At 41.7% G+C, this 16,099-nt stretch overlaps 1 protein-coding gene across 4 annotated transcripts in view; it reads right to left on the bottom strand.

Moving 5' to 3' along the window:
- Positions 1–16,099, bottom strand: part of tbc1d17 (TBC1 domain family, member 17) — a 258,075-nt gene that overhangs the window by 89,602 nt on the left and 152,374 nt on the right. For all 4 annotated transcript variants that reach the window (XM_028813654.2, XM_051933539.1, XM_051933541.1 and 1 more), the window contains 2 exons: positions 14,822–14,922; positions 7,375–7,474 (listed from right to left, as the gene is read on the bottom strand). In XM_028813654.2, coding sequence (XP_028669487.1) covers positions 7,375–7,474; positions 14,822–14,922 — 201 coding nt within the window. The remainder of the gene's footprint in view (positions 1–7,374; positions 7,475–14,821; positions 14,923–16,099) is intronic.

Here is a 16,099-nt window from a genome sequence, read left to right as displayed (position 1 = left end):
TATGATATTAAATTACAAGAAAAATGACATAAATGTAGCACTTCGATTTAGAACTGATGGCACGGACTACAAGGTTTTTGTTACCTCTTAGACAGTGAAATGTTTTAATTATGGAAGACAAGTAGATAAGGCATTACAGTATAAACTGGGAACAATCATGCTGCCAGGTAAATTCATTCGTTCAGAGGAGAAATCTGCTGAGGTAAACACAGGGAACAAAGAGGCTGAAAGTGCAAATTGAAAGTATGGATGGTTGTAATGTTGTTTTGAACAGATCTGTGGCTGAAGTGGGTGCTGCTAGAGATCGGCTCAAGAGAAGATCATGACTTAATCTAATTAAGACATTTTGGCTAAGGCTGGCAGTTTGCATGACTGTGTGCCAGTTATTAGTGAGCAATGTACATTAATGGAAAACACCGTGAAAAAAAGTAAATGAAACATTCAAAGACAATAATAGTGGAAACACAACTGAGACAGTACACTCAGTAAAAGCTGCATTATTTGTTTCTGTAGCAAATGAGTCCCGATTACTGACTCCTAACTGAGTGCACCACAAAGTATAATGTAGAGGGGCAGATGAGTAAGAAAAGCCAGTCTGTGATCAAATCTGCGATCTTTACATTAACAGAATATAAGAAGAGTATTGCTAACCTAGCAGTAAGATAATGGCCATGGAAGAGGATCAGAATGAGTTCTTTGTGGCAAGTCACATGTAGTAATTACTGGTGCATAAGATCATAAAGGGCAACTATAACCTTTAGACGTTTCAACAGACACCAGATATTTTTTTCTGGGCCTCTATTGTCTGATTTATCCTTCCATTTGTCCACTGGGAACTTTAAATGACTGATCAGACACACACATGCCTGCACAGTCACTCCACAATGAGACTGGCTTTTCTTACTCATCTGCTCCTCTACAATACACTTTGTGGCTAGGCACCTATTAGTTGTGCAAGTCAAAGGCGGTGAACAGGATCTAGTGTTCATCAATATTTACACTCCTATGATCAGAAAGGAAATACAGTGGATCCTCGGTTTGCGAGCATAATTCTTTCCTGCAATGTGCTCGCAGTCCAAAGCGAATTTCCTCATAAGAAATAATGGAAACTCAGATGATTCGTTCCACAACCCAAAACTATTCATATAAAAATGATTAATACAAAATATAAAGAAAAAACACATAAAACAAATTAACCTGCACTTTACCTTTAAAATGAAACATGGCTGGTGTGAGTGAGTTTCTAAACTCTTGTGGGATTCCACCCAATGGGACGACACACGGAAGAGCGTCCCAAAGCAATCGCGGTCTCCCAGCACTGTAGCAGTTCGCCATAAAAGTGAATAGGAAAAGATCGCGGACATGATATAAGTGCCTGCTGTTGGGTGATACAAGGAACAAGGAACATTATAAATGCGCAGGGCACAGTATTACTTGGCCACGGCCCTGCCTGACTGCAGTGTCTGTGTATAGGAGAGTGGCAGATCCCGCTACAATAAATAACCGCGCTGTTGCTGTTTCAAGCTGATTAAAGCTGGTGTTGCTAAAGTATTGAGATTCAGCTTCGTGTTTTGGGGTGCAAGACAGGGACTCGCACGTTACAGCGCGCACGAACCATCAGCTCAGTTGTGATCACATGACACTCTGCAGACAAAGCGTATACATACTACTCGTACTGCAAGAAATCGCTCGTTTATCAAGTCAAAATTTATTAAAAATTTTAGCTTTTCTTGCAAAACACTTGTAAACCAAATTACTCGCAAACCGAGGTTCCACTGTACTTAGTGTTTCTGAATCTCTAACAAGGATGATTGTGTTAACAGAGAAATTATGTTGATGGAAGAGGATTTTAAACAGTACATAAAATGTTATATTAGATCGTACTGATACCAGACCACATCAAGGGTCTGTGAAGACATTACACAACTTATTAAAGTAATCACGTTTGATGGATATTTGGTGTCACATGTTCCCTGCACCTAAGCAATATACTTGGGTCAAAGGACAAAAACAGTTCTGTGTCAATGGCTTGATTAGACGATTTTTAGTGTCTCAGTCACAATTTAAATACAGTTATACTGCCTACATATTTCCAATCACCCTTTCTGATCACTCTTTGGTAAGCATAAAGGTAATCATTCTTAATAAGGCTCCATATAAATATTTCTAGCACTTTAAATTCTCTCTACTAGAAGGCACTGACTTCATTAAATGTTTACAGTTTTTCTGGAAACAATAAACCCTCACCAAGCCAGAGTTTGCTTCACTTGGGAAGTGCTGGGATGTCTCAAAAGTCGAAAACAAAGTGTTTTGCTAGTACTGCAGCAGAACAAGTCACAAGAACAAGCAGGACATATTCAAACTGCAGATGACATTACAACAAAGAAACAGTGAAGAGATTTTGCCTTCTTGACTTCTAAAAATGGCTGCTAGTAGAATTGTCAAATCTAAAAGCTCAAGGGATTTGATCAGATCATGCTTTCAAACTTTTGAACATTTGAATGCATCAACAACGTCCAAGAATTGAGTGATTTTGACAACATTAGACATTCTGTTGTTACCTCGGCTGTGTACCACCCCCAGAACAGCGGAACACCCAGAACACCCCTAGGCTCGTTCCACACTGGCATAGCCGGCAGGATGCTCCGCCTGGTTCAAGGCGGGGACCTGCACTAAAAAATAATGTTGTGGACGGCCCGGCACTGCAGGGGAGCCCACCCACGTGCTGCGGGAGCGGCGTGCCTGCAGCCCCATGAGAAAGACTCCCCCCACAGACCACGGTTGCAAGGTTCTCTCCTGTGGCGGCGGAATATCGACGGGCCTTACTGGAGTGCAGCGGGCTCCAAGGAGTGTGCAGCCGCTGAAGGTGCCCGGGACGGCGCAGTGTCGATAAATGCCATGCTGAGGCAGCTGCTTCGGATAGACGGGACCTGGGAGGTAGGTTCCCTGCTCGCCGGCAGCCAGCCCTGTGGGGCTGAGCTTGTTTTGTGTTTTGCAGGCAGGGGCTGCCCGGGTCTGCGTCAGTGGCAGAGACGCGCTGCTATGCGGAGCTTTCCAGACGCAGCAGCAGCAGCAGGGGCTGCAAAGAGGGAGACGCTGCAGCACAGAAAACCGGCTCGTCACCGCACCAGGAGAAAGACAGCCAAAATGGCCGCGGACCGGAAGTCCCTCCCTGTCACAGGCACGGGATTGGACGGTGTGCCTTGTGTGCCTGCCGATGATTGGATGGAGGTGGGACCAAGGAATGTCCGTCTCGTGCCGGGGAGAGACCCGATTGGGCCGGAGAGAGAGGCCCACAGGAAGCAGTCGACGTGTGTTGCTGACAGACAGGTAAGCTCACCGTTGGCTGAATTTCTGTCCTTGCCTGGGGCTCTGCACGCACTGGAGGAGTGTCTTCAGTCTGCAGGGCCACTGTTACAGGTGCTGAGTACTCTCCGTGCGGAGCTGGAAGGGAAAGCGGTCGCGTCAGTGCAGATGCTGCGGCGGAACAGCGCGACGCTGGATCCTTTGGCCGGAGATGTACGGCGGGGAAGGTGAGTAGAGCCGACCCCGTAGAGCATAAGGGAGATCCCACCGAAGGGGCCCGGGACATACGTGAACGGAACCGAGTGGGTGGGTTTCCAACAGCGGACGCGCAGTGAGGGGAGAAAGATCGAGAGGGCAGGCAGGACGCGGGCTGATGAGTGCCCTGGGTCCTAGCACCCAAAGCCAAGCCCGCGGCAGTCTCCCGTCGCTCTGTGGGGACGCAGACAGGGTTGGATCTGTACGTTTGCCATGCGCAGACCCAAACCATCATGGCGTCCAAGAGTAAAAGGAGGAATCGAGGGGAGAATGCCGGCTCCTCCGATAGGAAGGGATGTGATGCTGGGTGCTCACGTCCGGAGAAGGGCTGCCCTCTGCGGAGGGGAACCTCAAAGTCAGCGGAGACTGCACGAGAGCAAGCGGTTCTGTTGGTTGATCCATCAAGAGGGGCACGGAAACCACGGAGGGGGTGCCGAATAGGCAAGTCCCGGGGTACCGGTCAGAGGGGGGAGCGCTGCCTGTGCATGGCACGCAAGGACACCAGGAGGTGGTGTCCAGGCAGCGGCTCTGCCCGTTTCTCTATATCTTGCAGAACCGGACCCTGGGTACACAGTAGGACCCGCTTCACTGGGGATCTGCCGCCGGACGGGTATTCGCTGGCGGTGGGGCACTGTGGCACCCGCAGGCCCGGGAAGACCGGAGGAGGGCCTGCGCCTCCTCCAGACCATGACAGGGTGTCCGCCCTGGTTGTGTTGGGGGCCAAAGGTACAGGGCTCTGAAGCCCAACCCTGTAGGGGCCCGTGGTCACCGCCAGGGGTGCCCCAGTGCCTGGAAAGCCCTGGACCTCAGCACTTTCGCCACACCAGGAAGTGCTGGGGGGAAGAGGAGCAGGGACACCCAGAGTACTTCCGGGGATGCAGCCGGCACTTCCACCACACTGGGGTGTATCGGTGGGAGATTGCCAGAACACACCTGGAGCACATCCGGGTGCTCATAAAAGGGACCGCCTCCCTTCACAGGATGGCTGGAATTGGGTGGAAGATGGATGAGGTCTTGGAGAGGAGACAGGAGGCGGCCTGAAGAGTAAGGCATAGTGTGGTTTGGCCTGGACTTTGGGGAAGTCAGTGGGTTGTGTGGCACTTGGACTTCTAAATACTAGTATAAATAAACGTGTAGTGGTGACTTTAACATGTCTGCCTGTCTGTGTCCGGGGCTCGTTCTACACCTTATATTAAAATCTATTTAAAGATGATCAAATTGATGATTCAGCAATGGAAGACTGTTTTCATGGTTTGCCCACAATCCTAGATTTTGTTTTAAAATTGGATGCTGAGTTTAGCCTGCAGGATCTTTAAGATTAGCAGGAGGATGTTGGTGAAACACCAGAGATTTATGGACTTGCCGCAGAGTTTTATAAAGAACTCTGGCAAATATCTGGACTGGATGTTTAAAGCGTGTTTACTAAGAGTCTGAGTGCAGGTGGGCAAAGGTCATCTTAATTCCAAAGAAAGGAGAAATATGCCAAATTAAGAACTGGCATCCTATCAGTCTCCTCTGCTCTGATTACAACATCCTCTCCAGATCATTGGTTAACCATCTTAGGACTGTTATGGGCTTAATTGCATATCTGTGTCAAAGTTATTGTACACCAAATGAATCAATTTTTGATAACAACTTTTCAGTATGCGACAGCTTTACAACCTTACAATTACAATTTAACAGCATGTCTGCTTTGGGGGTTTCTAACCAGGATATGTGCTATACTGGGGCATGTTTCCTGATCTGTTATTTTTGGACAATCAAAGAAGAATAATGAAATGTTGGTTTCGTGTCAACAAAAATTTGAAAAACATTTCTTCTTCCAAGGTAATTTAAAAACAACGTGTTTCTCCTTCGCTTAGGGGCAAGTTGCCCACAAACTGATTTGCGTACTAATTTTCATCAGGAACAACACTGCCTGGGAATGGACAACAGTAACAGAGATAATCTTTTAGATAGTGATTGATAATTTAAATAAATGGAAGTGGCTTGTGGCCAAACCTTCTTTCAGAGGCCAGGTTATCATTATTAATAATTTAATAGCATCTACGCTGGGGCATGAGTTGATGTGTAGTGATATCCTTGTGGTCTTTTACCTAAAATCCTGAGACTGGTGATTGACTTTTTTGGGACAGCCTCCACTGGATTTGGCACAGTGTTCTTTTTTAATTCTGTAGATGTAGGAGGTTAGGGGCTTATTGATATTTTCTCAAAAGTCACAGGTTATAAGTTTTTTTTTTTGGCTCTCAACCACCTCTTTGAAAGGACTTGACTATAAGTATTGTTTGACATGCAACTGCTATTAATGGATATTTGCAAAACAAATTTTTTACAAGGATGTTTAATGTGGCATTTTATTTTCAAAATAAGTATTAGTGCTTCAGGCTGGTAGCTTTACAAATCTTTCATTTTCAATTCTTTGCTCTTGTGACTTGTTTAATAAGTGTCAGCTTTAGCAGGTAACTAAATAAAAATGCAAGGTACTCATTTTATCCCATATTTATGATGAACGAAAGGAATCTTTTATAGACTCTGCCCTGGTAGCTTCCATACTGGATATGAAGTCTCTTAAAAGTATTCAGGGCTTACCTGGTATAACTAAAGATTACATTTGGATCAATCAGTCCAGGTCTCATTACAAGTTTAGAACAGGCACTATAGGGCTTGACATGAAGGTGTCCCTCTTTCATTGCTCTCCAACAATGTCACTGTTAGGTTTAATAAAGGAACTGCCGTGAACGTGATTTCTTTATTTAATGAGTAATTATACAATTATTGTTTATTCATTTTGTTCTTTAAATAATCTGGTGGATACACCCTGGACAGAAAACTCGGGTGTTGAAAATATGGCACTTGCTTGGAGGCAACTTTATAAATCTGCAAATACCAAAAGAACTGGTGTACAGGTGATGGACAGGTTGACAGATGATATTAGACAGGAGTCCCCGTGGACTATGATGTTTGCTGATGACATTGTGATCTGTAGCAGTAGGTAGGGAGTAGGGAGCAGGCTGAGGAGACCCTGGAGAGGTGGAGATATGCTCTAGAGAGAAGAGGAATGAAGGTCAGTAGGAACAAGATAGAATACATGTGTGTAAATGAGAGGGAGGTCAGTGGAATGGTGAGGATGCAGGGAGTAGAGCTGGCGAAGGTGGATGAGTTTACATACTTGGGATCAACAGTACAGAGTAATGGGGATTGTGGAAGAGAGGTGAAAAAGAGAGTGCAGGCAGGGTGGAATGGGTGGAGAAGAGTGTCAGGAGTAATTTGTGACAGACGGGTATCAGCAAGAGTGAAAGGGAAGGTCTACAAGATGGTAATGAGACCAACTATGATATATGGGTTGGAGACAGTGGCACTGACCAGAAAGCAGGGACAAAGCTGGAGGTGGCAGAGATTAAGATGCTAAGATTTGCACTGGGAGTGACGAGGATGGACAGGATTAGAAATGAGTACATTAGAGGGTCAGCTCAAGTTGGACGGTTGGGAGACAAAGTCAGAGAGGCGAGATTGCATTGGTTTGGACATGTGCAGAGAAAAGATGCTGGGTATATTGGGAGAAGGATGTTAAGGATAGAGCTGCCAGAGAAGAGGAAAAAAGGAAGGCCTAAGCGAAGGTTTATGGACGTGGTGAGACAGGACATACAGGTGATGGGTGTAACAGAACAAGATGCAGAGGACAGAAAGATATGGAAGAAGATGATCCGCTGTGGCAACCCCTAACGGGAGTAGCGGAAAAAAGAAGAAGAATCAGAGAGGCAAGAGCACCAGGGCAAAATATTTCAAAGTCTATTAATCTCTGTTTAACATTACCCAGAAAGTCACAAAGCTCAGGATCAATAGTTCTTAACAAAATGTTCAGCTGGATGAGCTGCTGTTTCATTCCTTCCTGTGATTCCTCAAAATTGCTGTGCTGTAAATAACAGAAAATCTTCAGTGAATGGGTACAATCTTTAACAAAATGATCTAAATAAGTGAAGGTGAAAAAATGGCAGAAGGAATTACATGCAAGTGTCCAAACTAAGGAATGCAATCAAAGCATGGTATTAAAAATCAAAGATGCTGCTGTAAAAGGATGCCAAAGTGATTTAAACAATTAAAAAAGCATCTGAACGATTATTTAGCATCCACCCTAGCTGTAGCGTTAGAAAAACATGTATTGTGAAGTTTAACAGTTTCATACTATTATTTCTACTTTTTTGAGATATTTTGCCAGGAAACATACTAATGGTATAGTCTTGCTCACTTGATTTTCATAAATCAAAACAACATTCACTACAAACAAATATCTTAACCTCACACAATAAATACATATACCTACAGACTTTTTCTCTTCATTTTTAAATAAATTAGGGTTTTAGGGCCAATATTTTTTCCCCATTAATCTACCAGCAGTCTCAGCTTCTACTTTTTGACTGTACAATCTTCATTGGAAAAACTGTTTTCCTGAAACATTAAATTTCATGTTCTCCTTTTTTTTTAAACTTACAGCGAGTGGTCACTGCTAAGTTAAATGGAATAAAAAATAATCTGATTCTTTAACTGTATGTAACCCTGCTTTTTCCATACAATGGTACAATTCTTGATTAAAACTGTTCTCATTGTAAAAAAAAAATAAAATAAAATAAATATCATCTTCTCTTAAAAAACACTTGTGAATGCATTTAGACAGACAGAAGTGATTAAGAAGTTGGACTTGAGACCACAAAGATCTGAATTCAAATCTTGTATCTGATGTAATGCAAATCACTTAAGTAAGCAACCTATAGTTATTATATACCTAGGAAATACCTTGGAAATATTATTTATTTTTCAATAGGTAAAGGGGTGTTTTAAAAACAAAACAGGGTATTTTACAAAATATTCAAAACAACATTTACTTAGCAATTTATTTGGACTCATTAATAGTAGGAAAAATAAAAAAAATTCAACTTCTTTTTTTAATTAAAATAAAATTGTCAATAAGTGGTAAAGTTGACATAAGCAATATACTGTAATTACACATTTAGCAGTATATAGATTCAGTACTTATTTTTAATAAAACACTGATGCAATTAAAAGAAAATACACTGTAAGTCAGTGATACTTAGTGCTTCAGACTAACAGTCTGTTTGCTATACTCAAAAGATATAGCAAAACATTTAAGCCCAACGGTCCCTTGTTGAAGTAATTACATTTATACTTAGCATATTTATTTTACTAAAGATATTTATTTGAAAAATATTCAAACTTTAGAACAATGTTGCTTTCTTTGTCTTTTAAAGTCCCGGATTTCAGCCAATCACCCATAATAACCCCTTTGCCATAAAGACAGTATAGAAGCAGTCAGCTGACAATACTGATGCAGCCAAAGAGGCACACATTATTAGCTGACATTAAGGCAAATTTAAGATAGAGACCGACACAGACACCAATAAAGGCTGGACTGGAGGATTGATGTTTATAAACTGTCAAGCGAAAGAAAGACAGAAAAGAGACAGGTGATCATAGCAAGCGAACATGAGTCAAACATGAAAGAACACCTTCTTCTTTCCCAACTTCTACTTTATCAACCTTCTCCATACAGCTTAATCCTGCATCTCCTCCTCAGTCAAACCCTTTACCTTCACATTTTCTCTTTCTTTATATATCCACATCCACTTTGGCTTCCCTCACTTTCTCTTCCCCTGTAGTTCCATTCTTGTCACTTTTTGCCCATATATTCAGTGTCTCTCCTTATCACATGTCCATACCACTCAACCTACTTTTTCTGTACTTTCTTAAATATTTCTCCCACTTCTGGTGTACCTCTGATTGTCTCATTTCTTATTCTGACATTTTTTGTAACTCCACACATCCATCTCAATATTCTCTTTTCTGCCACATCTATCTTCTCCTCCTGTGCTATCCTTTACTGTCCATGCCTCAACTCCCTACATCATCATTGGTCTTACCATTGTCTTATAAACCTAAAATTAAACCTTCGCCTTAACATTTCGATCTCACAATACTCCTAATACCTTCTTCCAATTGTTTCATCCATACTGCACTCTTTCTCTTATCTCTGCATTTAAATTTTCTATCTTGGACTACCACTGATAATATATACAGTAATCCCTCCTCCATCGCGGGGGTTGCGTTCCAGAGCCACCCGCGAAATAAGAAAATCCGCGAAGTAGAAACCATATGTTTATATGGTTATTTTTATATTGTCATGCTTGGGTCACAGATTTGCGTAGAAACACAGGAGGTTGTAGAGAGACAGGAACGTTATTCAAACACTGCAAACAAACATTTGTCTCTTTTTCAAAAGTTTAAACTGTGCTCCATGACAAGACAGAGATGACAGTTCCGTCTCACAATTAAAAGAATGCAAACATATCTTCCTCTTCAAGTCAGGAGCAGATGTCAGAGAGATAGAGAAAAAAAGCAAACAAATCAATAGGGCTGTTTAGCTTTTAAGTATGCGAAGCACCGCGGCACAAAGCTGTTGAAGGCGGCAGCTCACACCCCCTCGTCAGGAGCAGAGAGAGAGAGAGAGAGAGAGAGAGAGCCACACAAGCAAGCAAGCACAAATCAATACGTGCCCTTCGAGCTTTTAAGTATGCGAAGCACTGTGCAGCATGTCGCTTCAGGAAGCAGCTTGCACAGAAGGTAGCAACGTGAAGATAATCTTTCAGCATTTTTAGACGAGCGTCCGTATCGTCTAGGTTTGCGAACAGCCCCCCTGCTCAATCCCCCTACGCCAGGATCAGAGAAAGTCAGCGCAAGACAGAGACGGAGAAAAGTAAGTTGGATAGCTTCTCAGCCATCTGCCAATAGCGTCCCTTGTATGAAATCAACTGGGCAAACCAACTGAGGAAGCATGTACCAGAAATTAAAAGATCCATTGCCCGCAGAAATCCGCGAACCAGCAAAAAATCCGCGATATATATTTAAATATGCTTACATATAAAATCCGCGAAGGAGTGAAGCCGCGAAAGGCGAAGCGCGATATAGCGAGGGATTACTGTATTTGTATTTATCCACTCTTTTTAAGAGCTCTCTCTGCAGGCTAACTTCTCAATCCTGATCATTAAGACTCAAATATTCTGCCTTCGTCCTATTTATCTTCAATCCTCTGCTTTACAAAACCCTTCTCCATTCTTCCAATTTCCTTTTTTCTGGTTCATAAAACAATGTCCATAGCAAAAAGTATGCACAAGGAGGATTGTTCTTTTATCTCATGACTCAACACATCCATAACTAGATCAAACGGCTAAGGACTTAAAAGAAGATTCCTGGTGCAGACCTACATTAAACGGGATATTGTCTGTTAACCCAACACTGATTTAACTCGAGTCCTCACTCCACAATACATTTCCTGGACAATCCTCACATACTACCCTGGTACTCCTTTCTCTCTCATGCACCTCCAGACTTCTTGACATGGCACTCATAAATCATCCAACTCAATAAACACTATATTTAAACTGTTCTGTTTAAATTGATGCTTCTCTTTGAGCTGTCTCTCTAGCATAAAGCCAAACTGCTCCTCCCTTATTGTGGTCTGTTCCATAAGCCTTCTCTCTTTCCCAAATTTTCATTGTGTGTGACATCAACTTTATCCCTCTATAGTTTCCACACTCCTGAATATCAATCAGCCTTCTCCTTATAAATGGGTGCAATCAATCACACACACACACACACACACACACACACACACACACACACACACGCACACGCACACACACAACCAGAAAAGAACACCAATGAACTAAAAGTTGTTACTGTAGTACAAGGATGTCCCATTCACATCCTAAAAAGCTACTAGTTTTTTACAGCAACCTTTTTAATCAGTAGCTAATTTCTATTACTAATGAAACATACTTCCTTTCCCTTAATTTTAAATGACTTGCTTTATAACATTTAGAGCTCTTAAGTGTTTAACTTTTAACTGTCAGGCAAACAAAAATGAAATGAAAAATAAAATATTTGAAACAAACTTGGGGTCTAAAAAATACTGAACTGCTCTTTCACAAAACGTAACTATGAGTGCTCTTGGAAAAAAGAAAAAAAAATGGTCAAGAGTTTTGGAAAGATCTGCTGTGACAGAATGAAAACACTAACTAGCCAGAGTTAAATAGCATTTTTCACTAAAAGCAAAAGTGGCATCCGATTAAGAAATTGACTGGAATGGAAATTATGGCCCTCTAGGACCCGAGTTTGTAACCCAGAGTTAGATGGTCATCTCTTGGCTCTCTTTGTTTGACTGCTGCTTAAAACAAAGAGTTTTAAAACACAAGTATCTCAGCTTAGTTAATGAATTATGGTGCCTTGTTCATTAATCCTGTTAACTCTTTGTGAATAATGTTCATGCGCCCACACTCTGCAAAGTTTAATTTACTACAGTTATAATTCATATGAAAGATGTGTGGTGTGCTTCAAGGTGGTGGTGTTAGATTCATTCCTTGTGGATATAAGTTAATTTTTTTGCCCGAATGTCAGGAAGGAGCCAGCCTGATTATTAAAAATAAATATCTTAAGCATTTATATACAGGTAGTCCCCAGGTTACGGACATCCGACCTGCGACATATGAACGAGGACGCAGCTGCGACGCATGCGCCTCAGTAACTGCTGCTCCTTCATCTTCGGCCTGGGGATGCTGCAAGCAGTGGTTGGAGGGAGGCGATTTCGCTGCTCGCGCAGTGTAGTGTTCCTCGGGTGGCTCCCGGCGGCAAGCGGTGACCCGTGGTCCATAGTCACCGGGGCCACAGCTATCGCTCGTGTGCAGGACGATGGTTCGCTGCCCGCCCACTACGCCGCCGCAGCTACTGCTCCTGACTGGACGCAGGCTGGTAGGAGCGGGGCTTTTCACTGCCCTGCCCAGCACACACGGCTGGTAATGCTGCAAGCGGCGACCCGGTTGTGGCTGAACGGGGCGGCAGGGGTAGCATTGTAGTGTGCCTCGGATGGCTGCCTGCTGAATTGGGGTTGGGCGATTCACTACACGCTTTTGGCCGCACTGTGTTTGTTCTCGGTGAGCGGACACTGCAAGCAGCATACTGTAGTGGAGGTGACTGATGTGGGCTGGTGATGAACCGCCCCTCGCCGCCCCCATTCATTCTCAATAGCAAGCCTGCTTGCACTGTTACGCACATAGCAGGAAGTTGTGTCTTGTCAGTACATCAGACGTGTTGATGACTAGTGCCTTCCTGCTGTGATAACGTGTACAGTGCTATGCAGAAGAGTTCATCTTAACCCTTCAAGAATGTCTCTGAAACACAAATGATGCAAGTGCTGGTGATACAGTAAAGAAGAGAAAAAATATCACCATTGAAAATAAAGAAGAAATAATAAAAAGGTCAGAGAGAGGTGAAACTCCATCATTCATTGGCAGAGCACTTGGTTACAGAAATTCAACAATAGCATTTATTAAAATAATGTACCTGCTCTGACTTACATACAAATTCAACTTAAGTACAAACCTACAGTCCCTATCTCGTACGTAACCCAGGGACTGCCTGTAATGGACTGCTGTAACTAAACAATTTAAAATTTTGCTCTTACATGAGGACTAGGGATGCTCCGCTCAGGTTTTATTTAAGGCTGATATCGGTCACCAATTTCATGTTACTGGATTGTCCCAATCTGATATCTACAGTATTTTCATTTTTTTTTTCTTTTACCTCTTTAAAAACTTTGTACACTAAGTTCCTGCATAACCAGACGTGTATATAAGCCTTGTTTCCTATATTAAAATGTTAAGTTTGGTATTTTTATAATTAAACTATAGACCACAAGTGTTAATGATTCATTTTTTTTTATTAACAAAATGAAATTCTGTAGGCTTATTGTTCAATGTCCATAAAAAACATTAAAATAAATAAAATTTCCTTAAAACACATATTTTCACTAAAAAAATAAGGACAAAATATTTATCCATTAGACATACGGCATAAAAGAAAATAAAATGTTTTTCATAATGACAACCTGTCATATTGTTTAATGTGAAATACAATCAACTAATGGATAGTGGTAATTTAACTCTGCGCAAATGTGAATATTCATGAACTTACTTGTTTTAATCATTAATTGCACTATAAATTTTACTGTTAAAATATACATTTTTATTAGTGTTTTTCTTTTCTTTAGTGTATCAGCTAGACATTCCTAATTCTTGAGGTGTAATTATAGATTACTATTTTAATAATGCAGTACTTGTTTCTTACCAAAACATATTCTGTATAACACACATAAACAAACACAGTACAAATCTTTAAATAAGACACATGTATCAAATGTTCTTAATATGTTTATCAGGAAGATACAAGGCTAACATGTTTAACACATTGTCACACAAGTGTGCTTGGGAGGCAGGCTAAGGGCTGAACCAAGGGCAGAAAACAAGGACAGGGACCAAGAAAGTGCACTAACCTGTCTTCTTCCTCTTCTGCAGATCACCTGACCAGAATCCTGTCTAAAACTCCTCTAGTTCCTGCACTCCCTTCCTAGGCACACCTCCTACTGACTTCACTTCCGGTTTTGAACCCCATGGACCCATCTCTTCCTTCCATGCTATAAAAGCACCTTCCCTTCCTAGTCTGTCCCTATTTGGATGCTGAACCAGAGTGTTCTCTGAGGCTAGGGATCTGCACTGACAATCGGAAGGTTGCCGGTTCGAATCCCGTAAATGCCAAAAGGGACTCTGCTCTGTTGGGCCCTTAAGCAAGGCCCTTAACCTGCAATTGCTAAGCGCTTTGAGTAGTGAGAAAAGCGCTATATAAATGCAAAAAATTATTAAATTATTATTATTATTGCTTGTGGAGTATAATATACGGAGTCGATCGCCAACTCTTTTTTCTGGCTTTTTTTTTTGTGTTTTACAATGTTTACAAGTAAAAGAGGCAAATTAGAGTACTAGTTGTAGCTATGGGCAGTTTTGGTGGTGATGTTGTTCATGTTTGCTGTGTCAAAAACACATTTTAGTATGATAGTAACAGTAAACTATTGTTAAAATTACACATGACTTGGAGTAATTTTTTGCCAAGCCCTTACATTTGAAGGAGCAAAATTGTTTAATATGGGGGCTTTTTAGCCCATATCCTGATTATATGCAACACTACTAAGAAGTATAATGTACTGTTAAGTGTTAAAAACACACTGTGCATGTAGCATAAAAGCTCCTTACAAAGTTAAAAACCAATTTAAAAATAAGGATAAAAAAAACACACTGTGCATGTAGCATAAAGGCTCCTTACAAAGTTAAAAACCAATTTAAAAATAAGGATAAAAAATTACCACAATCTCCATGAATGCCACAAGGCACCAGAAGGCTTCAACTTCATTCTGGGTGACAAAGAGAATGGGGGATAACAGGTCACTCATTCCCTGGACATAACCTGCAAATGCATCAAATTATCTGTAAAATTAACACTGATGGGTAAACCTTAAGCAAACTGCAGCATTTTACTTTACTTGGTAGCTGCTTTATCAAATGTATCAATATAAATAAATCCTTCAGTAATTGGTTTGATAATCATTATCAACACCTGTAAGTATTTTAAACAGCAGTACGGTATTTTAGACATAGAGAACAGCTTGGAAATTTATCTAATTTGAAATGCTAATCTCTGCTCTGTATAGTATTAAAATAACTTACAAAGCTCATCCCCTAATTTCACTGTAGCAGAGACCTCTCACCCTCCTCCTGTGACAGTTCAGGTTAGCTCCATGCTCCTTTGTCGCAACCAGGAGCCTCTTCAACCCATACCTGTCGATAGTCATGTACCGAGATGAGCCAGTACACACATATTCGGAAAGGGGTTGCTGCAAAAAGTCTCAGTGCTTTTATTAAAATCAATCCAAAAACAAAGTGCAATTATCGCAATGATTTAAATTGTCTCAATAAATAAATAATTCACAAAATCAGTGAGAGTGTCTAATGGAGGTTAAAAGTCCAAATAAATAATCCATTCAAATGAGGCTAAAACAGAAGGGCAAACATTTTCTTTAAAAACATGAGCCTTGGTGCTGGTTTCTAGGATCCGATGTCTCCCCAGCTTACCCTATTCGGATTCTACAGCACAAGGAGACGTGAACCAGCAGGTGCAGACAACCCTTTTATCGCACTCGGGCCCCTGTTGCCAGTCCGTCGGCATGTACAGGGCACCATATCAAGCTTTACTCTGTCCAACTCCCAATGCCATTCCCTGACCCTGGCAGAGGAGTCCTCCTGGAGTAGTGTTGGTCACTCCTGCTCCCAGGCTGCTCAGCAGTATCAACCCTCAGCCCCCTCTTGAGCGTCTGCCACATTCTCTTCTCCCAGGTTCAATTTCCTGTCACCCTGCTTCCCCTCTATCACACTGGCTTCTCTCCATTCCTGGCCTTAAATTGTATAGTGTATAGGGGGTATTTTATAAAGGTTCCCATTTCTATTATTAAACTAATTTCTTACCTCTAATTAAACATTAAGTAGACAACTGATAACAAAAATAATGATTAGGATCAAATAACATGTTACATAACTTAACTAGTAGCTTGCATCTTGCAGTGTGGCCTCTGTATTTTTGTACAGCC

The sequence above is a fragment of the Erpetoichthys calabaricus genome, chromosome 11 (genome assembly GCF_900747795.2).
Source record: "Erpetoichthys calabaricus chromosome 11, fErpCal1.3, whole genome shotgun sequence".
NCBI classification, from domain to species: Eukaryota; Metazoa; Chordata; class Cladistia; order Polypteriformes; family Polypteridae; genus Erpetoichthys; species Erpetoichthys calabaricus.
Note: the sequence above shows the minus strand (reverse complement) of the source record. Positions and strands in the feature narration are given on the sequence as shown.